This window comes from Misgurnus anguillicaudatus, chromosome 11 (assembly GCF_027580225.2).
Source record: "Misgurnus anguillicaudatus chromosome 11, ASM2758022v2, whole genome shotgun sequence".
NCBI classification, from domain to species: domain Eukaryota; kingdom Metazoa; phylum Chordata; class Actinopteri; order Cypriniformes; family Cobitidae; genus Misgurnus; species Misgurnus anguillicaudatus.
Window position 1 is genome coordinate 22,036,214 of NC_073347.2, and position 26,749 is coordinate 22,062,962.

Genomic DNA, 26,749 nt, shown 5'->3' on the forward strand with positions numbered 1-26,749 from the left:
AACAAGCTATTAAAAGGACAACGTATTATAAAAGCACCATAAACGTTTTATGCACTATATTCAAAGTCTTTTTATATGCCAGATGGGTCCGCTATTTTTAATCACGCTGTAAAATAAGTCTTTACTTACACATCTGCTAATGGATTTTATTTTTAATTTGATAAAAAATTATGAAAAATAATTAATTCTTTGCATAAAAAAACTGTGCTTCGACATATGGGGCAGACGCACTTTCGGCGACCCAAGTTCGAGGTCCTTTGCCGATCCAGTAACCCCTTCTCCACCCTGTACTTACCTGTCCTCTCCAATAGATGGTTTCATCGGACGCACGTGCACTGACGCGATACACGTCTGGATCTGAACTTTACTTCTGGTTTCGTTTTTTTAATGGTCTGACTAGTTGCTAAACTGATAACAAATGCCTCGTCGAAAATAACAAATGTTTTGGTTTCCTAGGTAATCTATGTGTTGTTTTTTTGCTTGTTATATAAATAAACAACGTTTAAAAAACTTTGTTGTTATTTATTCTTAGCGGAGTTTACAGGAAGTTACGTGCGGATTACGACAGACGCTTGTTTATGTTGTTACTGCTGAAACCGTCTATACACTGTCTATCAAATAAAGGCCAAATAGAGAGAACTAGAGCTAAAGAAAAAGAGAGGAAGAGATGCATGTGACGTGTTAATGTCAGGCCTTGAGCTTTAAATATCTCATCAGCATTAATTATGCACATTACCTCACAAAGACTTCAAAGGGAAAAATATCACCTGCCAGCACTACACTTACCCAAGAGCAGAGATCACATGCGCGAACGCTAACACTTAAACCAGATAAAAGCCTTGTGATACGGAAATGCACATACGTGTGTTTAGCTGTCAATCTACATTAACCACAGTAATCCGGGTCACATCTTGTACACAACAGAGACTTGAAAATTATTAAATTAAAAACATGCATAATAAAGACAACAGGTATTAGCAGGTAAATATGCAACTGTGCCTAACCCCCGTACTCATCTCACCCCTTCCTGTTCCCCTTTAAAACTCTGTGTCCCATTGCTTAACAGTACAATACTCCTGGAAGAAAGGCTTCTGAGAGGGGGTGATGTGGTTATGTATTCTCAGTTGGCTTGTGTTTCCATCCCAGCAGGGCACACTGCACAAAAGCATGCTGGGAGCACTCAAAATATGAAGCATTTCGTTCTGCTCGGTCATTCTTTCATAGCGAATAAAACGGCAGGCACACAAAAACAGAGTGACGTCAGAGACTTTTTAAAGCAAGTCAGTTCATTTCACCATCACTAATGTCTACAGGAGACTATTTCCAGTAAAGCTCCTGGCTACTTGAATAGAGAAAGCCAAACATATGTCAAATCAACAAATAATCCTGACTTCAATGCCATAACAAAACTGGTCAAATTTGATTGTTCAGTTGTAAAAGGATGGTCACACTTGATTCACTTTATTCATGCATATGCAAATAAGAGTTTTAATGGAAAGATGTGGCTCGGTTCCCAACACTTTCTGGCTAGAGTCGCATGTAAATGTTGCATCCATCTCCCCAGCAGCAGGCTGCACATCTGGACAGCCCTTTTCTACAGATCTTCACATGCAAATATCTCGGTGTAAGCAACATAGAAATGCATCCTCTCCACTGTGCACAATCCCATGACAGAATGTTGTCACATTAAAAGACACCAATATCTCCTCAACAAACACAAAGTGAACAACGGAAATTAGGTTAAGATGTAAACACGACAATAATTAATCTGCTTTTTTCTTTACCTTGCGGTGCTTGGAGTGCTAGATTTTGGAGGAGATTTGGTATTTAATACCGAGACTGTGCAGCATCACAACACTGCTGCGATCTAGGCACCTGAACAAGCTCTTGCTTTTACTTTGATAATTTATTTATGGCCAGAACAGAGCAGTATTAATATTAGATAGAAAGAGTGATACAGGCAGACAGGTTTTAGAGAGGATCTCATCAAAGTCTCTTAATAAGCAAAACGGATAAAAAACATACAGTAACAACTTGAACGTGTCATTATGTGTGGATTCACATGTTTTGTGTGAATGCAAACCCAGGAGACAACACAGATGCAAGCCTCACATGCTGCACACTGCAGCATAACAAGCCAATCAGAGGAAAAGATGATGCCAATTGGAGCAATAATCCACAGTTTAACCATTGTAATTCTGGACATATCGTATGGAAAAGAGGGTGGTGTGTAAACAAATAGATAATATGTTAATATGTGCAGTTACCTTGTCTACTGGCCTTGCAAAACACATGGGATGATAGAAGACACGAGATAGGGAGAGAGAGAGAGAGAGAGAGAGAGAGAGAGAGAGAGAGAGAGAGAGAGAGAGAGAGAGAGAGAGAGAGAGACTGATTGCATTCAGGTAGAGTCGCTGCAAATGAAAACAATTGTGCTGCGTCTGCATTCATTAGCTCAGAGAGAGGGAGCTTTTCATACCAATTCCACTTAAACCCTAATGAGCATCTCACTGAGTATTAATGAGAAACAACACAAGATACTTGGGCAGTCACTGACCTTGGTAGACTGTCTATTATTGTTGAAAATCCAATCACAATCTAGTAACCTTAATTTAAAAAAAAATTAAGTCATCGTAGTGCAGATGCGAAGTTCATCACAACATGTATGTAGCCCGTCATGTGCGTGGTTCCTTTTTTCAAAATATGTGTTCTGCGCATCGAGTGATCCTATGTGCATCAGGTGTTTTGTCAAAATAAGTACCTGCTGCAGACACGTCTAAAGGGTTTATGATAAAAGAGACGCTCACGTTTGCCAGATACTCGCATAATCTCATGTGTAATCAAAAATTAATGTTAAGGGAGTGTCTTGCGTGTATTTAGTGAATGCGAGCATCTCTTTTATCATAAACGGTTTTGACGCGTGTGCAGCAAGCACTTAATTTGACAAAACACGTGATGCACATGGTGAACATGATGCAACAATCACATATTTTGAAAACGCAAGCAGCACACGACACTCCGAACACTTATTTTGAATTAGCGCCCCTCGAATGAGCAGTCACGAGCCGCCACTGGCAGTTAGTTAACTCCAAATGAGGGCCATCCAGCCAGTTTCTAATGTTTTGAAACTGCTGCTAAAATGGCAATCAATACAGTTAATATTAGTTTTTGTATAAAATACTAAGATTTTTGATTATTAAACAGAATAGGAAACATAATGGGGGTTAGAAAAAGAGAGAGAGATTGCTTAAGGACAGATATATGCTGAATGGCTGCGATGGTGAAGGTAACTTTAGTGAAAGCTGGGTCTGGCTCAGGTGAGCTGTTTAATAGGATTGAGCGTTTTTCTCCTCTGTCCGCACTCATTCCCTCTAACACGAACCGTCAGCACATTTCTCTTCATACACTTACAGAGATTAACCAGCTTTCCACTTCGCCCACAGAGAACTGCTCAATCTCGCTCGCTGGATCCATTTAAAAGTCATATTCAGTGTGTGCGTGCACACTCACATGCACTACTTACACTTGAAATTCAAACACATATATTTCATATCAAAATGGAAAAGCTGGACTGTTCAGAATGAAAACACAAAATAATCTCTGGCTGTTTAGTTCATAAACATTTTGTGCATGCTAAACAAAAACTGCCAGTTATATTTTGTGTTTTCATCTTGGCTATCGGACCAAGTAAGCCAAGATGGCAACACAAAATGTGCCCATGAAGGCAGGACCCTTACTCCCCTGCAGCTATGTGTACCATTCCTCATTCATGAGTAGGAAACAACAATCCAAATATTGATCCTACATTACTGGGGGTAAAGGAATAGTTCGGCCAAAAATGATATTAAACCATAGACTGTAAAAAAAGATGGACGACATGAAGTCGCCTCCCTCCATTGTAATGAATTGAAGCCAAAAATGTCCGATTATGGTTGCCATCATGTTACGTAAAAAAATGTCCGTTTGGAGCCAAGGCATGCGCAGAAGGAATCGTCCGTGGAGCCAGAGGCGGAGCCGCGGTATCAAACTTCCGCCCAAATGCTCACGCGCCCAATTCAACCACGCCAATCATAACGACAGGCCCAGTTTCTATAGCATCAAATTACTAGCTAAAATAAAACGTATCACAAAAAAGAACAATTGAACATATATCAACTACCTGAAAGAACTGGAAACTTTTATTGGAAGTGTAAATATTTTTTTTTTTAGAGCAAAGTCCCATTCGTTTGAGTGGAGAGGGTGGGGTTTATGACTTGTACTGTAGCCAGCCACCAGGGGGCGATCAAAGAGCCAGCGGCTTCACTTTTCAAGACTTAAGAGGCACACCCGTGTTAAACCCGTGATTTATCAAAGCTGTCTGAGATGCATATGTCCATCATTTTTCAGACAAACACATTTTCAATTATTTTAGAAAATGTTTTAGATCTTTCAGTTAATCAAATGTAAAGTTACGGGATCCACGTCCTTCAAGTCCAAAAAATGTGCATCCATCTTTCACAAAATAAATCCAAATGGCTCCAAGATGAAAAACAAAGGCCTTCTGAGGGTTATCCGTGCAGTGTTGTTGTAGAAAATCCACATTTAAAACTTTATAAATGAAAATAACTAGCTTCGGGTGACACCGCCAACTTAGTCACGTCCGCATTCAAGATGAGAGCGTACGCAGTTTATGGAGGGTTCTATGCTGCTGCTCTGTGCCCCCGCCCTCCGAATTTGTTATACGTCACTAAGAAAAGTGCGTACACTATGCTGATACTCTCTCATGAATACAGAGGTGTCTAAGAGTGTGGTGTTACCGGAAGCTAGTTATTTTCGTTTATAAAGTTTTAAATTTTGATATTTCTACAACAAAATGGCACGGACTACCCTCAGAAGGCCTTTGTTTATCATTATGGAACCATTTGGATTTCTTTTGTGAAGGATGGATGCACATTTTTTTGGACTTGAAGGACTTGGACCCCATAACTTTACATTTGATTAACTGAAAGATCTAAAATATTTTCTAAAATAACTGAAAATGTGTTCGTCTGAACAATGATGGACATATGCATCTCAAAAAGCTTGGAGGTGAGTAAATCATGGGTTTAATATCATTTTTGGTCGAACTATCCCTTTAAGTATAAAAAAAACATTACTTACGGATTATACCCAGAACAGGCTGGTGAAGTCTGTCTGTATTTCCGATGGAGAGGAAACAGTCAGTTACCGTTACAAGAAACAGCAAATGCCCAGCATCCACAGCAGACAACCGAGTTCAGTGTGTTCCTCATCATCTCAGAAAGGCAAACACACATTGGCTCACTCTTCAATATATATTTTTGTTTAGCGCCCTGCAGGGTGGTGTACAAATACGGGCACAACTTTGCTTGTTCATTCTGTTAAGATGACAGCTGCTGGTCTGCGGCTGTTCCCCTACACATTCTTTGTCTTCTTCCATTGTCACACATGAAGCCAGACTGCCATTTTAATCAGTCTACAAACTGACCTCAGGTCAGCGCTGCCAGTGACTCTATCTCTGGCTTTCTCTTTTCACACTCCCCAACACACACACACACACACGGCATTGGCAAACTCAACATGCCTCTCACAAACTGTGGATAAGCAGAGGTCAGGCTGGGGCATAACAGAGGCAACACAATCTCACACATACACACAGAGCGCTGAAGGTTCAGAAGAGGCTATGAATATCATTGTAAGGTCCTCGCTCGGCTGATTTTAACATAAGCCAGCGCACGCCGTTGATGGCAAAGGAAATATGTATGGAGATTAACTGACAATGACAGACAAATGAAGGTTGTCGAGGAGGAAAATATGCATCGGATGCCACAGCGCGGACACCCCCATTATCCGCAGGAACGCTTTTGAGAGACACGTGTGGCAAATTAAGTATTGACAGATTGTCAGCTGTGAAATGATGCCTACAGTCAATGGAGACAGAGAGAGAAAGAGAGAGTGAGAGAGAGAGGGGCCCAGACAAAATCTCTCCCATTTCTGTGCCAGCTTTCATGTCACATTTTCACACGATGGGATGGGGTGTGTGCATGTCAATGTACTTTTTGAGAAAAATAAAATATTAGGCTGCATCTCCACTCCCTAGACCTCAATAAAATGAATCAGTACATAGTTAAACCTGAATTCAAGCATTAGCAAGGAGTCAAGGACCTTGATTCGCTAGTAAACACTGGGATACTGAAAATACAATTACAAGGTCCCTCGTGTGTTTATTTGTGCATGTCATATTTTTTATTAAATGCAAAAATGAGGTATAAAAACAAAAGAGAAAGACTATTAACGCTAATACTCTCAAAAGGCAAGACAACAGTAAGTACTGCACCTGAGCATCTTTAATTTATGCTGCAGTCTCTTAATTTTATTCCTTATAATGGATGGGTAGTGTACTTTTTAGTGTCAAAGTCAACTTAATTGTCATTATTAGCACATTGCGTGGAAATAACAAAAAACAAAACATAGTTCCTTCAGGGAACAACGGTGGCACATAGGGGCAATTTCTCAGACAGGTTTTAGATTAATCCAGGAGTAGGCGTTAGTTACATTAGGACATTTAAGTAGTTTTTCCAAACCTTACAAAAACAATTTGGTTGTGTATTGAGACAAAACAATGGCACTGATATATGTTAGGATATGTCAGTACAAGGTGTTTTCAAATTAAAGCAGCTCAAGCATGCAATTATGTCTGAGACTAGGATAAGTCCTGTCTGGGAAACTGCCCCGTATACAGTATAAGGTAAATACATTAGGAATAAGAGAAGGAAACAAATGAGTATGGTTCCAAAAACACGATAAACGCAATTTGTTTCAGTATTGTATCTGGTCAGTATTAAAAAGTAAATTCTTAAATTTACGCAAAATCCAATATCTGCTGTGTTAGGGGTTGTGTACACCAAAACTTTTAAACGCGGCTGAAAACGCCTGGACAACGTCGAATGCCAGCTGTTTTTCAGCTGAGTGCCAGCTTTCTTCAGCTAAGCGCTTTGGTAGCTCTAATACGTCAGCTGTGAGACGGTTGGTTGCTGTGATACTTGTCCCGCCCCACCTCCACTGTGATTGGACGGCCGTGTGAGAAATGACATTGACGAGCGGAGCTTTTCTTCCAAAGTTTAACATTTCTCAACTCTCGGCGCTCAGCGCTGAGCACGGAAAAACCGCCGGCCGCCGTTTTCAGCGCGGAAGAAAACCGCTAGCTGCTGGCTTATTTGAAAAACGCTGAGCTTCCATTGAAAACAATTGAAAACATGCGGCGGCCGCGGGCGTAAAAGCGTTGGTGTGCACGCCCCCTTATTCTGTCATTTTTTCTTCGGTTTTCCCAAAACGCGCTAAAAGCCAGTCTTCCTTCTCTGCAGAATGCAATAAATCCACTTAACAAATCACAGCGCACCATTCAACGCACTGTAAAGAACAATGGCGGCGTTGAATACACACGGATTCCTAGTTTCCCCTAGCTACTTTGTACTTCGTGATTAACAAACAAACAAAAACAAAATAATACTTTGATGGCATTGATAAACCTGTGGCGGGTAATAAACGTAACCCATAAAAATAGAATCATTTACGTGAAAGGCACTCGGGCGAAGGGAAAATGTCGGCTGTTGCTTGTTCTCACACGACAGCATCAAGCTTCTGTGATGCTAACACATTGACCCCAGTGGATCTTATGAAAAACTTTCCATTATTTTACTCAAAGTCAACAAAAATCGAGCATTGAATAAATAAATATACAAATGGCAAAGATGAATGCACATTTATATATTGATTCAATAGTTTTATAGCATTTTGAAAAAAATTTTTTCAGTTTTTATAATAAATCTTTGAAAGTCAAATTATGGATTTTAATTTTTCAAGTTATTATAACCTAAAGATGCTATGTGAAAATTTGTAACAGAAAATAGTGGTTTTCATCTTGTCACTTTCTTGGTATAGAAAACACATTTACTGAAATTTTCCAAATAGATTTATTGCGTTTTGGAACCAAACTCTTCAAATATAGGGTGCTTTCACACCCGCCTTGTTTAGTTTGGTTGATTCGTACCAGAGTTCGATTGCTAAGTTGGTGCGGGTCGTTTGGGCAGGCGAGAATGCAGCAATCGAACTCTGGTGCACACCAAAATCGGATCAAACACGCGGCCTGAGACCAGTTTGAAAACGAACTCTAGAGCGGTTCGTTTGTGGTGAGAACACGATCCGAGATCTAACCGACCTAACTGCAAAAGTACTGCGCATTTTGGACTAAACCAGCTGCCATAGTCAGCTGTGCAGTGCATTATTGGATGAGGAAGTGTTTGTTGACAGTTTCTATTAGCAATATTAGCACAATGACAAATCGCGGACATACCTGGAGTTGGGAGGAGGTGCGGGCGGAGCCCCAGAAATTTGGTGTCTTCGCCGTTTGTAGTGCATTAAAACGTTGTTTCAAGCCACATCCGTGATTTATTCCAAAAAAGAACGGTTCGTATAGTGTGCTCTATACAAACTATGTACAACAACCACAGAGACATAATTACAGCGCGCAGCCGTCTGTCCATGGTGTCTGCTGTATTATCCTTCTTTTTGTTTACTTCCGGGGTTCCTTTGGAATTTGTTCCTTTGGCGTTGATTCTGACCAATCGAGAGGCAGTTTAGGAAATACGTTCAAACACATGTGGCCAATGAGTGATGTGGATCTTATCACATGACAGAATTTTGGTTCGTTTCAACTGGTGCGGATCAGAGCACTCAGTGTGGTGTGAAAAGGAACCAAAACTGCTAAAAAAGTTATAATGTATCTTTTTTTGCTTTTGGTCCGGACCAAATGAATGGAATTACAGATGTGAAAACACCCATAGATAATGTTACAGGGTTCAGTGTAAAGAAAGAGCAAAAATTGATTGTGGCCGTATCATGTTGAAAAAGAATGTAAGATGATATCATCATACTGAAATACTAAAAAAACCATGCTAGTGTCTTCTGTGGTCTGTACATCCTCTGTGTGGATGTGTTAAATGTGTGCAGAGTGACACACAGGAGCTGTCACGTATGGCGAGAGTAAGGCGCAAAGGTTTTAACTGGCCTGCAGAGATCCCCTCCTCTAATCCTCTATCTTTCACTTTTCTCTCTTCATCTCATCCCTCTCTCAGGGGATGAAGCGAGGACACGAGGTGGCCGTGCAGCACTAACTCTACTTTAATGCTCTGTCGTCTTGTACAGGCTGTGAATATTCTTGACTCAGTGGAGTGGAAAAACCGAAAGATTGCTGCTGGACTTCCAAAGGGCACAGAATTTCCAATCTTCCCCACCGTGACCCATGGTTGAAACAACTCACACTTGTGTCATTTCTGTCTTGTGTCTGTGTGTATGTAAGTGAAAGAGAGAGAGAGAGACTACTATGCCCTCTACTCTCACTCAAGGCCACAGATCCTCACCCAACTAGCTGTCAATCAAATATAACCATTGTGTCCTCTGACAGCGAGATGACAATAGCCATGTTTCCAAATGACTCGCACACTGTCATTTCTCTTGTACGCACAGTTGCCATTTACTGAAGCTTTTTTCTGTGCTTATTTTCTGTATTGTGATGCCAGATGACCCCAAACTGTGCTTTAGGGGAGGGGAATGTTTGTATTTGTGTGTCTGAGATTGGTTGTAAAAAGTCTATATAGCCTGAATTGAGGCAAGGAGCCTGGAGTTAGCAGATTGTTACACAAGTACAAATATAATATGCTTGTTCAGAGGTTTTTCTGTGATCTGTGTATGTATAAATGTTGACTGGATGCATAATTTAAGTTATTGCTGCTGTGCACATTTCAGCACATTTAAGTGTTTGCTTGTTTGCACAACAAACCAATCTCGTTTTTGCGACTGTGAGCACTATATGGCAGAACGCTCTCTAGAAATACTGAAAAGACTGAGAAAAATGCTCACAGGGGAGCAAACACATTTTTGCCAAATAATTGCTACCAAACCTGCCTCTCATTAGCAAAAGCAAACATCAAAAGGACCAAGAAAACAAACACAAAAAAATAATTAAGCTATTAAAGAGCCCCTATTACATTGCTAAAAACAACATTATTTTGTGTATTTGAAGAGTTTGGTTCCAAAACCAGATAACTCCGTTTTTAAACATTTTTTCAAAACATGTATATTATTTTATGTTTTTATTGTGATGCTTAGCTGTAATTTTTAATTATGAAGGCTTAATTCAAAACAAACCAACTGCAGTTTGATGGATATCAAATTGAATGCAATAAAAACAAGATTTATGAAAATCTGGTTTTGGAACCAAACTCTTCATTTGCTGTAAAACAATGCGTTTGGGTGGTTTGTAGTAAACAAAAAATGCATAATTTCCCACATTATTGTTGCCCTTCTATGCCCTGCCACCCTGAAACATGTTGATTTTGTATAAAGCTGATCGTTCTAAAAAGCGCAGTGTCCTCCGATTGGTCAGCTAACCAGTACGTTGTGATTGGCCTCAATAACTTCACATATACTCTGGGGACACCAAAGATTTATTTGACGTATTAAAAAAAGTCTTGTGAAATGTCTCCTTTAAACTGTGTTCTAAAGATGAAAGGAGGTCTTATGGGTTTGTAACGACATGAGGGTGAGTCATTAATGACATTATTTTCATTTTTGGGTGAACTATCCCTTTAATATCGTCTTTACTATCTTATCAAAACGAGCAAAATCTGATAAAGAAAATGCAGATGACCAAGCTGATCGATCAACTTTCCCAGCGTGGGTTGAACAGAACGTAGCAGATTGGTAAGGTAAGAATACTAAAAATTAAAACATGTCTATATTTGTGATTGTATAAACGACAAACAACAAGCGCTACTCTGCACTGCTCAAAACTCGCGTTTGAATCATGGTTTAGTCAGTATTAAATTCTTTAAATATGACATACAAGCTGTAAGTCAGAAGAGGGCGGAAATAGGATAATGACCATCATGTCCACGTCAACAGGCCAAAGAGGTCAACTGTTGCCGACAATCTGTGTGTTTGTTGTAGTCCAAAATAAGAAATTTAAGTTAAAGAAGATAACTCACATCATCGTTTACTTTGGGATTTGCATATGGTAAACATACTAACACACACTTACACACCAAACGTCCAATCGTAAATTGGTGCTTTTCAACATAGTAGCTCGTAAAACTCTAAATATTATATATCATATATCTTGGCTCTCCCAAGAATGGATTGAAATTCTTGTTATTATGACTGACAATCCCTCCCTTTCCTGATATGACCTATTTTGATTTTTGGGTACACTTTTCCTTTAAGAAATTCAGGGTGAGGCTGATGGTCCAGTATCGGGTAACCTGCTTTTCAAACAGAACCACCTCATTTACAATGATTTATAAATACAGCTCTCATTAAAAGGGGTAATGGCTTCAGTGTTATTCTGTGAGTAATGAAGTCGATTACCTTCTCAAAAGCTGCTGGCTTGTTCCCATTATTTGTGTCCTTTTCCCTCTTCTTCTCCTCCTTTTTCTTTTCTCTTTCCTTCTGTGTCAGAACGAGAGAACAAAAATGCAGTGTCAGGACAAACCTCACTCAGAGGAAAGACAAGCGCGCACACACACACAAAAAACACACATGAGTACATCATGCTTTAACACACAACAAAAGCATTCAATTTCTTTAAGAAAAGAAAAAAATCAAGGCATGGTCACTTGTCTTCCCGAGTGCACAATGAATCAATGTTGAGGTGTTTTATGTACTGTGACAGATGATGTCCCTTGATATTGTGTCACATCTACAGTTTTTTTTTGACCTGAGCATCTCATTTAGGACACAGTCTAAAAATAGCCCTTTGAAGACCACTTTCAATAAGGCATCAAATAGCTTGTCTCAAACCTGTGTTCTGGTCCATTCATGTGTGCTTCATCCGTCAAGATGTTTGAAAGGAAGTAGGCTATGTGCCATGTATGAATCAGTGAATGCGAATAATCCGATAAGCTTGATTAAAAGCAACGGTGTACAAAGTGCATGCAAATTCCTCTGAATAAAAAAAATGAAAACAACAAAAACGACAAATGATTTGTGGTTCGCCTGAATGACAATTTTCTCTGTAATGTGTTCCTTGGTAAAATCACAGAAAGATTCAGCACAATTAAATGTAACAGATGTCTGAGGTCTCGACACAGTTTGAAAAGTTGGACTATTTTAACAGCTTGAGTGAATGGTTAAATACACGGCTACTGCTGCTTAAAACAACCTCTTTTCAAAGTAATCACATGATGCACTCTGTCTGTTAAAAGCCTCTGCAAACTGTATATATGGTGCATTAAAGGTCCACCGTAATGGCAAACAAATCCATCATAAAAGCCTGGCCTTGATATCAAACCCTTCTCTCACTGCAAATCAATTGCAGCAAAAATGCAAGAGTTCAGGTTCAGGTGTGGGAGTGAGGGATCAGAACGGGTTTTCTGCAACGAGGCGGTGTCTGGCCAGCACTAAGATTACACCCAGACAGAACAAATGGAGAACAGGCCTGGAGGTGAGGTGCGGATTGGCCGTTTGGAGCTCTTTATGGGCACATTGATTATTCCATTTCCCCTCTGCATGCTGACAGAGCTGTGCTATCGATTCCTTTCCACAGCCGAGCGCAGACGCAACACACTTGAACAAAACCACAGCAGTTTTCATCAACAAATCTGATCCATTCTGCCTGATTTCTACAGACTTACCCTTTCCTGCATCATTAGCGCCTCCATCAAACAAAATTGTAACAAAAAATTAACAGGTTTCCCCAAAGAGTCCATTTGGCGGGCAAACTCACGCAAGCCAACGAGCCAAATGTTTGGAAATTACCCGAAAAGCATGCATGGATACGCAAATCAATCTTCAGAAATAGTACACCATGCACACACTACACACTTATGCTAAACTGGGAATTGGGATGCAGCCTAAGTTACTTGTGTTATTTAGCAGCACAGATGAGCATAATACACATAAAGCACGCGCTACAGTACCTCCAGCTTGCTTTTCTCAGCCGCTTGCGAAGAGGGTGACGATACTGAAGGCAAAGCAGCATCAGAGGACTTCTGCAGGGGTGAAAGAGGAGAGACAGGACGATGAAAGAGAAGCCAAGTAATAGAGAGCAATTGAAAGAGAATGAGATAAAGAGGGATGAGGGGAAATAGAAGAAGCAGAAGGAGAGAAACCAGGATTAATAGGCTGCAGTGATCAAACCCCACACACCGATTAATTATTCAGCCTACGGGAAAGAGGGAAATGCACAATTTATCCAGCTACATCACACAAACACACATTTGTGTGTTGCTTTCAAATAAAGCACTCATAAAATATTTTTTGCACTCATTAATTTTTTTTTTAGATTTATGTTTAATCCCAAACTTTTGTTTGTTTATTCTTAAATGGCATTGTAGTATCTATGGGTGTATATTAATGGCGAAAACTGGTTAATCCATACCCAAGTTAATCGATACACATGGGAAAGGGGCAATTTGGAGAGGCATTCACCTAACCTGCATGTTTTTGGCCTGTGGGAGGAAACCAGAGTGGAAACCAGAGTACCCGGAGTAAACTAGGGATGCACCAAATTTTTCGTCCGAAAGACTTTTATCACGAAAAAAACGGCCGAAATGTTGTGATGAGGCAAACAGAAACCGCGACCTGCACGTGCTTGTCTGAAGCAGCATGTGTGGATGTATTTTACAGCAAAAAGGTGCTAAAGTGAGCTGCTTTCTGTATGCACAGACGCACATGCGGTTGAATGTGTCCAGTCAGATGTGATCATCACTATGCCCTTCAAAGATCCGAACTTTTGATGTGTAAACTTTAGAGAGAGTTGCGCTAATGTGTCTCATACTGTAGTCTATTAACATACATTTGGCGAATAAAGCAATGAAAAACAACGTAACGTTTATATGTGGTGCGACTGTCTGTGTGTGCGCACATTTAAGTGCACTCAGTAGTGCATACACGGAGAGACGTGTTTCAAAAAAGCAAGCAAACATAAAATCTTTCTGTTATTGACAGGGACATACACACAAAATTATCTTTACAGTATTCTTTTTCTAATAAAAACATTTGTTTATGTCTTAAGTGTATGTATAGATTACAGTCAGAAACCAGTCTGTGCTTATTTGGTCTAGGGCTGAAACGATTCATCGAGTTACTCGATTTACTCGATTCAAAAAATTCCTCGAGGCAAAAATTCTGCCTCGAAGCCTCGTTAAATTCCTATGACGCGCACTACACGCGCCGAGATCTGATTCTCACGGACCGTTGTTCAATGTTCAGGAAGCACATCATAGCGCGTGGTACATTTTGAATTTAGTTGGCGCGATGGCGGAGCAAATATGTCCATAAACAGCAGAGAGAGACTGTCTAAAGTTTGGGATCATTACATTATCATTACATTCAGCATCTGAACTGAAAACATCCACTGATGTTTCACCAAGCGTCGATGAAACAAGGTAACGTAGCTTCCGCTGATTTTAATCCCATACTGTATTTGTAGCGATGTCGTTATGCGGTTTGACTAGATATGATGTTTAGCTTTGTTGTTTTTAAGTAGTAAACGTGTTCACGTTCAATTGCAGGACAGTATAGATTAGAAAAGAACCCCTTCAGATGCACGCATGCACTTTACAGGTGTGTGTACCAAAAAACGGCACCACAGTGCAATCATATATGGGCAACTTGTAATCTGACATATTTTGTTCAATAATAATAATCTCTGTTTTATTGGAGTTTAGCATAAGGAAGTTATTCTCTCTCACGCGAGTCAGACCGATCGCGCAATGCATCACATATGCTTAAACTTTTACGTAGCCACGCAACAATAATTTCAGCATGCATTCACTGTATACAGAGGGACGTGATGTTGTGATTTTTCGAACGGATTCTTAACCTAAAATGCACCGCAATGCAAGTGATGCAAACCAAATGCAGCGTTCTATTGAAAATGAATGTATGTATTTCTGCAGTACCAAAATGCAATGAAGCAACTGAACGTCTGACTGGGGTGTCACTCTTCCTCACGCACAGAACGCGTGCACACACACAAACACAAGTGCGCGCACACACACAGGTTGTTACCAGAGCAAATAGGCTCACCCCAGAAATGATATATTATATGTTAAAAGCCTAATGGTAAATGCTGCAGGTGTAGAAATGTACATAAACCAGATATTTACTTTGATGTCAGGGCTAGATTACAGCATGAAACCTGTTGTGCATATTAATAAATTAAAGTGTTTAATTGTTGGCACTGGCACTTATAAACACTAAATGGGTAAAAAATTGAAATAAATAGGCTTATTTCTTGGAGCCAAATACCTATTTTTTTTTAGAAATAAAAGCCAAATGCTTGAACATTTTACAGCCAAGTCATTTTCGTTATGCATTATTTGTTTTGGTTGTTTAAAAACACACAAAAAAATTATCCGATTACTCGATTAATCGATCGATTCAGTGCTAGATTAATCGATTACAAAAAGAATCGATAGCTGCAGCCCTAATTTGGTCTTAAAGAGACAGTAACCTTAATTAACCTACTTAAGTCTGTGTCGTTAATCTTAATCAAACAACCCAAGACAAAGAGAAAATCACTTCTGTAGCTGTAAAAATAATAATTATTATATTTAATTTATACAAAAAGGACAGTGTTATGAGTCATTTAATTCGATTTCTGTACCTAATGCTAATTTCAGACCTTACTTAATGTGCAACTTTGTTCTTTTTTATAAATGTTTGCAATTTCTTTATTTGTTATTAGATTTTTTCCACCATTTTGCCGATCTGAAAAATAATTCGAGTTTTGTGATCCGTCACACACCCCTAGTAAAGTTAGTACACAGTGATAGCCATAAATCCAATGGAACTAATAAATGCCATAAAAATTTCTTTCAGTGTTTCGGTTTTCGACCTTAGTTTCCTCTTTTTCGGTTTCTGTCAAGAAACATCCCTAAAGTAAACCCATGCTGACACAGGGAGAAAATGCAAACTCCACACAGGGGCTCCAACCAGGGACCTTCTTGCTGTGAGGCAACAGTGTTACCCACTGAGCCACTGTGCCGTTAATACAAGAATGAAAAACTTAAATGTATTTGTGTAAGACGTTGTAACACACTGATCTTGTTTAAGGGATATTTTGAATAGAAAATACATAAAAAATGATATGTAATAACACAATTATTACAAATGATTTCTTTACCTGTTTTAAAAAACACCCTATCTTGTCACACATGTTGGCGTAGTTACACAAGTAGCAAACCAATTCTCAAAACACAATTTAAACAGCACAGACTCTCAGAGATGTCGAAGACTCTATAATGTAAAAAATGACTCCATCTGCAGAATCCGCAGTTAGGAGTACATCAAACACCATAGCCAAGACAGCCTCAAATCAATACAATTACCTCACAAGTGTAGCCACAGCAAATAACTGCATCAATCAGACCCAGAGTGATGCTTCAAAAGATTGCTCATATACGTTTACATATACGAAGATATAAAGCCCAGTCAAGGTTAATGGAAATCTTTTTGCAGTGTCATTAAGAATTTCAGCGTCTGGTGCGGAAGGGCATTGTTTGAGGAATGACAATCCAGACCTGAAACATTTCAATTACTGATTACATTAAAAGATTTCAGGGGTGATTCAGGTAGGCAGGATATTTTCCTGGAAATGAGGTTGAAAAGCATTCATGTCTGACTGTATACAGTTCATATGACTGATAGCTGCCTTTGTATGGAATACCAAAAGGCACAAAACTATATAAAGGCGTTCTGAGCGTGAATATTAATTTGCTGTGTGATTACTTTGCATAACCTGCACAGACAGACCAAGACACTCATAAACATTTATGTATTCAAGTCAAGTATTTATTTTTGTTAAGCAATATTAACCATACCTATTGTATTTGAAAATACAATACAGGTTCTAAAAATACAAAAAAAATCTTTTTGAACAGACAGATACAGAAAAACATACATTTGCAGTGTAATTTGTAAAAGCTTGTTTTATCATACACTGCAATTAATCAGAACCCCTTGACCCTTACTTTCTTTTGTCGTCTTCTGTTTCCCCTCACTGTGCTCCTTTCATTTGCTGGGGGCAGTTTTTAAGGCTGTCTACCATTGGCCAATTGGGCAAAAAAATGACTCTGCCCCTACATTGAATCCCACAAAGACTCTTTCTCTCAGTGCATGACAGATCGAGTGAGGGAGGGCATGTCTGGGTCAGGGCCAAGGTTCTTACTCAACCTCTGTATCATCACCTAAGTGGCAGTACAACCCCAAATGGAAAGATGAAAAGAGAGACAAAGGACCATTTCCACCAATCCAATCTGAAACCATTATGTGTTTTTCCACCACAAACTCTGAAGTGGAAGAACTGGCCTCTAAGTCCTGCAGGTCTTGATTCAAGAGCATGTGGCGTGTTCTTCAACCACTTTATGTCCCCACACAGATGTAAAATGTAGTTTTTGTATTTACAATACAAATTTAATTTATGAGTGCTATGATTTTTATTTATTATAACTTCTGACTGCTGTGATGCAGATTGTGATGAAACATATATCAATCAATCAATCAAATCAGAGCTTTATTACAGACACAACGTTATATTTATTTATTTATATTTATATATTTATTTATTTATATATATATATATATTTATTTATTTATATTTATTTATTTAATATTTATATATACACTGTAGGGTTGGGCAAATTTTTTTTATTTTTTCGATTAATCGTTTTTTCAAATGTAGTATTTGTATTAAATCTATATTCATTGAGTTGAATCGAGAATCGAATCACAAATCGAACCGAGAATCGAAATTGAATCGACTTGATAGCTTGTGAATCGAAATCGAATCGGTCTGGAACATCTGAATCGATACCCAGCCCTAATATGAAGAGTTTCGTTGCAAAACGAGATATCCACCGTTTTTTTAATTGTTCAGAAATCTCGTTTTTAGGTTGTGGATTCCAATTGATTTCAATGCAACTGCAGTTGGTTTGTTTTGATTTAAACCTTCATAACTTAAAAAATACAGCTAAGTAGCACCATAAAACAAAATAATAACATGATAACATAATAACCATGTTTTGACAAAAATGTAAAAAATGGATTTATCTCGTTTTGCAACAAAACTCTTCATATACTGATGTATGCTTTAAACAATAAAACCTTTAAAACCTTAATTGAGCAAAAATGTTAACCTAATCTGAGCAAAAACTGAACTTATGTAAAAGAACATTAGCCTGTATATTTAACATACAGTATGTTGTTGTCTTTCTATAGACGGTTTTAACGGACGCACGTGTTGTCGCGGTTTGTAGTTAACATTGTATACACTATAGTACACATTTTATACAGCAACTGGGGTGTTGCATAACAATTAATCACAATAAATCTATCGCAGAGTAAAGGTTTTTGTTTACATGTTATATGTGTGTGTACTGTGTATAATAACTTACTTGTATAAATAAATACACACACATGCATGTATAATATTTAAGAAATGTTTATATAGATTTGTATATTTGTGTATAATTAATATTAAATAAAAAAAAAATATGGTGTGAACAAAAACTATATTCTGCAATCGATTAATCACAATAAATTGTTATGCAACCCTAACAGCAACGTTAGCCATTGTCTTTTCTTATACGCTTTAGCTATAAAATATACTTGGTGTTTATTTTGCTTGTTATCAGAAATAAACTACTCTAAAAGGACTTTGATGTTATTGATTCTTAGCGGAGTTTACCGGACGATATGTGTTTTCCACGAAAGCCGCTTGTTTATGTTGTTACTGCTGAAACCATCTATATCCTCATCATCTGTCAAATGCTCTGTAATAAAATGTCCAAGATATATTACTTTCTCATTCACCTTAAGACTCTTATCAGACAGCATGAAAACAGGAAAATGTATGTTTTTATCCTACTTAGTTCAGCAAATCATACCAATGCTCTTTTTCGCATTATATATGACATCATATTCAAAGCCATAAGTAGAGCATATATTCAAGCACATAATGCGTACATGATGTGGTTTACTAGGATTTTCCCAATCATACATCCAGTTTTACAGGTTTTCATTCTAGGCAAAGGGTGACTACACTGAAGATGATAAAATATCAAGAGTTTTGATTTGTTTTGGATGCTTTTAATCACAACAGAATTCCTATACATGTGTGTTATTTTATATTTTTTTGGAGTTATAATAAATATGCTTTTCTAACTTGTGATCGGTACTGTACTTGTAGATTGTAAGTATACAGACATAAAAATATACAAAAATACAGAATAATATCAACAGACGTTGACTAGGTGGTGCAGAAGTAATATCACAGACAGAAAAGCAAAGAAAAATATTAATGCTGGTGGCAAGACAAGTGTTCAAAGAAAGAAGAAGGGACAGGAAGACAGATAACTTTGGAAGTATTCCCCATATGGAAGTATTGGTGTCAGCAACATGGGTCCACCGAGCCCAAACCGAACAAGTAGGTCCATTATAGCCCGATTGAACGCAAAAGTGTCCGGGCTGGTTCATTACCTGCTGATGGATCCTCCTCATAATCTGTTTTTATTGGGTTAGCATCAGCACTATGCTCCACTGCAGCACAGGCCCATATTCATTAGAGAGCCATTAAATAATACCAAGCAATACTTCTTCTCTTCCTTCAATCCCTTTAATACAGCGCACCCGCCTGGGGAAATAAGTCCAGAACAGACAGCAGGAGGAGGAGATGAAAAGCAGCGGTCAATAAGCAGAGACAGCAATCAGCCTGGAGTGTGAGAAGAGACCCCATCTCCATCTTAATGCAGCTGAAGGCGTGAAGCATCTAGACTACCATCCTCTCGAAAAAGTAACAGCATCAGCGTGAGGTCCAAAGGTCCCCAGGCTTTCTAGCAGAGGAGTAATAGAAGGAGCGGGCAGATAAATGCCCCATAATGCAGTGCAAATGGGCAAGCAAGCCGGGTCACTAGGGGCAGAATGAGGCTTAGATGACTGCAGTAAGAAAAGAGAAACGGTGATGTATGAGAATGGGCAAACGACTGAAGCTATAATTAGTTACGCTCCAATATCTTATTTTCACATTCACACTCGCTCAGACACAGCAGCGGCGTAGAGAAACCGGCACAGTCTTCGAAAATCAAGTTACATTTTCCACAGCAGAGCTGAGCCTGTGATGTTCATACTCCTGATGCTTTATTCATATTCTGTTCTTAAGATTAAAAACGCTCCGTTGAGATTCTTCATTTAGCCCATTTTCTGTGGTTCGGAAACACTTTGATCAGAATAATGAAAAACATCACAACAAAAACACTGAAAAGGGGAAAAGCATGCTTTGAAAACATCAAAACAAGGAAGTGCAGACTGATGCTTAATATCCTGGGACTTTTTTTTCGAAGTTCCGCTTCGCTGTTGGTTTCACACGCACAAGATCATTAAATGGTGCGAATCTGTGGGGAAGGATCGTGACTTCAACACACGGACTCTGTGTGAGCCATTCAATAAGACACATTTATTCCCCGTCTACTGCCAGAGCAGAACTTTCATTATTGTCATGCTGGAGAGACAATGAGGGGGAAAGAGAGGGAGGTTCTGTTAAACTCTCTTGAGCTTGTTTTAGTAATTGAAGCAAGGAGAGGCTGTAATATTGCTTCTCACCTTCCATTTCGGCTGGAAACAGCCAACTATTGATTTTTTTTACTTCTCAGCCCAGTTGACAAAGGCAGGGAATCAGATTACTCTATTTCATTCCACATCACATCATAAGAGTTGCAGAATACCTGTACAGGGCGAAAATCCCTCTGGGAAAAAAAACGTGACATGGCTTAAACCTAGTTCAGGTGTCCAACAGCTGACTGAGACACATTGCAAGCAGTCAATTGCATTAAATGTTTAGTTTAAAATGAAAATTCTGGGATCATTAAGACACCTTAAATGGACAGTAAGTAGGGTTTTAAGTGTTTTATTAATCAAAATAATTTTTTTATTCATAAATATGTCCTCGTTGGTGTCAAATGACCTCTGCAAGTGATCTGAATGTTCTTTGTAAGCTTAGAATTTCTTCTCTTTACTTATATTTAATGGGTAAGTCCAAGGAGGCTTGCATGTTGTTTCGCAATACTGATAAACTATAATAGCAGAGAGGGACAAAAAGTACTAGCCTACCAACGCGTTTCCACAATGCGTTTTTGTTCAGAACACGTGAACTAGCTGAAACGGACAAGAAGATCAGTGAGTTCATAACGGCTGCCGTAATTGCAACACACATTTGGAAAAGCGAGGCGCTAGAGAGCACGATTCGTTTGAATGCAAAATACAATTTCACCACTAGATGGGGTAAATCCTACTTATTGTCCCTTTAATGTTTTCCATACAAATGTATTGTTGTTCTTTATGAAACACAAAATCGTTTTGAAGAAGGTTTGCTCTATATATTTTCAATAGCTACGCGGAGAGCTAATACCTAAAGTAACTTTAATTCATCTATAATAATCACCTTCAAATTAATATAACTCTGGCATTTTTTTGGGGGGGGGTCTAGAAGCCTAATTTTGGTCTTGTTTTAAAGAAGACACTTTGACTTTTTTTACAAAAGTGTCTGTAGGGGAGAAAATATATTATTTTTTATAGCAGTTTACATTTATTTGTAAATAAAAAATGCAATATAGTATTATTTTTAATACAAAAAACTGAGGTTTGTGTTGGTTTACTGTGAGGTTTGCTGCATACTCTTGTCACAAATGAATAAATTACAGTTTCTGCATTAATATTACTGCTAAAAGGTTTTGAAATATGAAAAAAACCTTCTTTAGACCTTTCCAACAATATATAGTTTGTCGTGATAGACATTTACATGAAAAATATTGAAGTAAACGTAGGTGTCTCGCTCACGGGACAGCAGCAGTTAACGGGTTAAAATAAGGGAGTGTAAATGATTTTGTGAAACTATTTCTTTAGCCAACATTGCTTTATATTTCTCAACTACTACTGTGTATATTTAGCCTGGCTCTGCCCTCCTACGTGCTTCCGCTTAATTTTCATTTCGCTTCAGTACTACGTCTGGGACTGCTCTGTAGAGTTTCGTTTTCTCCTGCAAAAATCTGCAGGACCAATCAGCGAACAGAGGGGGGTGGCTAAGAACGATGACGTTGAGGTCGTGCGTCAGTTTGAGTCATAGTTCAGTAAAGGCAGCGGAGAAAGACGTGAGAAAAGCTATTCGGTCGGTTGTTGCAAAATTGCCGAATATACAGAAGTTAAAGCCGGAGCAAGAACCAGGTTTGCTAAGTTTTGTTTGTCTGATTATTCGGACTTGTTTTTCCGACCGGTTTCGGTGCATGATATACGTCACGACCACACGTTAGTGATCGCCAATGGCAGATCCTGAGTGACTCTGGGCAGATCCAATAGTTTTAAACTTCAACAGATGACCCTCCTTAATGGAAGTAACGCTTTGCAATGGAGAGTCTGGTTGGACCAAGCTAGTGTATACGGGAAAGCCCTCAACAAACTAAAATGATGTTAAATGACTCAAGGCACAATCAACCCTAACAATTTAAAACTCTTCAGTTACAACCTTTTGCCAAATCCAGAACCCAAACCTTTAACCAGACTAGTGCTGGGCGATAATTCGATAACGATAATTTTACCGATATAAACTTTTTCGATAAAGCGATAAGGACAGTTCGATAAGTGATCGATAATGTTTACGCACTGTGCGTAATGTTGCGCAAGCACTTCCGGATGCGGCACGCGCTCTTGGTTTACAATCAGAGTATCAGTTAGACTTGAAGGAGTGGAGGATGAGGCAAGTTATTCATTTATCAGTAGAGCCCTATGATTTTCGCAATGCGGATAACGCGGACAACGCGGACGGAATCACGGAACCCAAATGCGCGGAAACAGTTTCTTGTGTGTAATGTTGCACGCGCAAACAGGGTTTGTCAAACACAGCAGAAACAATAGGCACAGACACAGTATACTGTACATTCTTTCAGCGTCCGTCTTGCGCACGCCCACATCCGCACAGCTTTAAAAGTATATTTACAGGACCTTCACAAATTCAGGTAACTGAGGAAAAACAGCAGATCCACCACAGCAGTGAATGAAATGTATGCGTATGTGCGCTCCCACAGCAACGTCACACTCTTGACATCCATTTATCAGCGTGTATAGCTCGTATATGTATAACACACGTGTGATCACTGAACTAAGTTTTCTTTTTTGTTTAAAGCGTAACTAAACCCCTGGTCAGAGCCTGACTCCACCCACTGGCAATATTTGAAAAATGCAAGAAAAGTGGGCAGATCCCAACAGAGATAGAGGGGACAAACTAAGCTCGTACCAAGCATGTGGTGAGATCGTAACAAGGGCGTGGTGAGCTTGAACCTGCTTACGTCACGAGTTACTTTTTGGACCCAACATCCAATAGGACAATTCAACTGCAGTAGCCACCGTTCAACCTGAAGAGGGCATCACTCAGACGTTTTTACACCATATATTGTAGTATTGAAACACTTTATATCCAAATGTCAAAAAACTTACTAAAATCAATGAACAGCACTAATAAAGCATCATTCTTACAGATCATTAACTAAAAAAAGTTGGTTAAGGGTTTAGTTACTCTTTAAGTGAACATAAACAGCTGGATGTTACTCAGTATATTGAAACTTAAAGGCTCTCTAAGCGAATCTGCGAGACGTTAGTTATTGTTGACGTTTGAAAGTGTTTTCAAACAGACAGAGCGTAGCTAACTCCTCCCCCTCCCCCTCCCTTCCGTGCTTTCATGAACGCGTCCAACCCCCACCCCCAAATCCTTTTTGTCGTTTATTGGCTGGAATACTTTGTTTTGTTATGTGATGCTAGGTTTGGCCACTTGTTGATATTGCCGTTTCTGAAGCCTGGGCTGTCTACAGAGATCGCGTTTTTTTTACAGTTTGATCAGCGGACAGGCAGCAAGCAGATAGTGAGGAGATGTTTCCGGTATGTAACAAAAAATGTTTTATGGTCTAAAACGCTTCAATTCACTTAGAGCGCCTTTAAAGCAGTCGGTCTTGGGTCTTAAAGTGACAGTAGCCTGCTGCTTTCTGTGTCAGAAATGTGTTGATTTCATAACAAATATATTTACATTTAATACAGATGCCTGAACATTAAAACAAGATTTTAGTATTTGTTTTTGTCATGTTCTGACTAAAAAGTAGCTTAAAACCATTATTAACTGTCTGGTTTGTACAATTTTCATTCAGGACTAATAATCTGCCTTTAAATGTGACAGGAATAAAGATTTGTTATTTATCATGATAATTATCGATATCGACTGATATGGAAAACATTTTCTCGATAATTTTTTTGGTCATATCGCCCAGCCCTAAACCAGACTATCAAAAATAAAGGTAAAAAGCCGTCACTGGGGCAGTTCTCTTTAAAAATGTCCTAATATGTACCATTTAGGTACAAATATGTATCTTTACACTACCAATATGTACTTTAAAGTACTAATAAGCACTCTTGAGGTAAAAAGGTGTACCTTTTTGAAAGGTACAAAAACTTTTGTACCTTTATTTCTGAGAGTGCAGGATGCTGATCAGGTAACAATGTATAGATCAATGTATAGTGCTAACTGCATTGCTCTTTAAAATAAAGTGAATACAGTATAATCTGATGCGAGAACAAACAGTTAGTCAGGTGTGGACTTAAGTTCAAACAAGGATCCTGCTCAGTAGCAAGAACAAATACAAGAAGTTTTATTTTGTATTTACAGAAAAGACTTGTACACCTATGCAAACAATTAAAGGGATGAAAATTCTGTAATCATTTATTCACTCTCATGTTGTTACAAACCTGTATGAATTTCTTTGTTCTGATGACCACAAAGAAAGATAATTTGAGAAACTGATCCTGAGCCCCATTCACTTAAGGGAGAGCAGGGGCGAAAGTACCATTTTTCAGAAAAACTTTATTAAAGATAATGGGTCTCATTCACTAAGCATACGTATGCAAAAATTTGTGTGCGAGATGTGCGTATGGATGTTTTCACAAACAAATCATGATTCACCAAAAACTTTCGTATCAAACTGTCTTCTGAATGTACACAAAAAAATCAAGAAAACAATAACCTGTAGATTGATCAGTACTGTAAAACACAACGCTTTTGGAATTTCCTTATCATGGTTGAAAACACCTTTCTGGATCTACACGCGGAAAACGGTGAGTAAAATTGCTGTCGAAGTTTGGGATGCAAATGTTATCAGGGTTCTGAGAAAATCGTTTTGCTACTTTCGTCCCACAATACTTTTGCCCCGGTTCTCCCCTTTTCTTTATTCCTACTGTCAATGGGGCTCATGATCGGTTCATGAACTATCCCTTTAAAAGGAAGGACATACATACATACATACATACATACATACATACATACATACATGGGATCACCGTTTTCAGGCAGTACCATAACGCTATAGTGTAGCACATAGCACTATTATGCATTTTGGTTATCTAAACTAACTAACCAACCAACTAACTTAGTGTTTCAGCAGAGCAAATAAAACACAGATTTCTTTTTTGGTTTTTATTCAACTAACCAACTAGCCAGCCAACTAACTTTGTGGCACAGTGAAGCACATAGCACGGGTCTGCTATTGCATTATAGCCTTGATTTTTCAGTTTAACTAACTATCTAGCCAACTGAATGACTATCTATCCCATTACTTTTTCCAAACACTAGGCTGCTTGCATAAATGTGTGTTTGTGACTTCTCAGTGATTTGATTGGTTGTTTGTGCTTAGAGGTACAGACTTTAATTGGCTGACTCAGACGGGCCTGTCAGAAAACCTGAGCTGTGCTTGGGTAGGCTTAAGTATAGAGAAAAAAAAACAGTAATTGTACAGGGCAGCCTAGCAGAGTTTGATCGAAAACCTTTCACATTGCAGCCATGTTTCAGACTTCTCTGATCCAAAGCAATCAGAAAAGGGCAAGGGAGGCTGCTTGTCTAGAGCTAAAACCCACACAACATATGGAGACTGGCCAATCAGCATTCTTTGTTGGGTTCGGAAATATGTCTCAAGCAAAAACACTTAAATCCAAAATACCACAAAAAGTCATTTGACAGAATTTAATTGGCTGTTTGTCCTGTCGGAAAGCAGTGCATGTGTATTTTTCCGTTTTCAGAGTCTAAGGGACAGCTGCAGCCCACCAGGCTGTGTAATGTGAATTTGAGGGCTCACTGGTCAACACAACTGTCCACCAAATCAGCCCTTCCTAATGCAATCTAGAACAGTGATTCACAACCTGAGGTTCTTGGAAAGATTTTGATTTTACTTGGTTAAACCGATAAAACAGGTTTTTACTGAACTACAGTAACCACTAGACCAGAATATCTCAAATTACCTCACAATATTAAACATGACAAAAAATACAACACGGCTCAATAGCTTGTGATGAATAAGAGTACATAAATTGAATAAAGATTGCGAAAGTTAAATACAGCGTGTTCGTGAGAGTGAATCTGCATGATCAGCTTCATAAATGCAACACAAACTCACAGTTTCTGCTTATATAGACAATTTGCATTATCATTGTCAATTTGCATTGCATTTCTCATTATACATATATACATCATATACACACATATCAGAATAATGCTTGGTAGGTAAAGTGGATGAGTAAAGTTGATACTCACAATGGCTCCATTGACAGCATTTTTATCATAATACTTCTTCCTCTCATACTTGTCCCTGATGAAGAACTCCACAGCTCTGAA

The 26,749-nt window shown here is 38.7% G+C and overlaps 1 protein-coding gene across 6 annotated transcripts in view; it reads right to left on the reverse strand.

Annotated features, from left to right (window-relative positions):
- Positions 1-26,749, reverse strand: part of smap1 (small ArfGAP 1) — a 110,594-nt gene that overhangs the window by 49,072 nt on the left and 34,773 nt on the right. For 2 of the 6 annotated variants that reach the window (XM_073873297.1, XM_073873295.1), the window contains exons 4-6: positions 26,669-26,744; positions 12,972-13,043; positions 11,422-11,502 (exon numbers count right to left, since the gene is read on the reverse strand). In XM_073873297.1, the coding sequence (XP_073729398.1) occupies positions 11,422-11,502; positions 12,972-13,043; positions 26,669-26,744 (229 nt within the window). The remainder of the gene's footprint in view (positions 1-11,421; positions 11,503-12,971; positions 13,044-26,668; positions 26,745-26,749) is intronic. The other 4 variants (XM_073873300.1, XM_073873299.1, XM_073873298.1 and 1 more) reach the window with 3 other exon arrangements.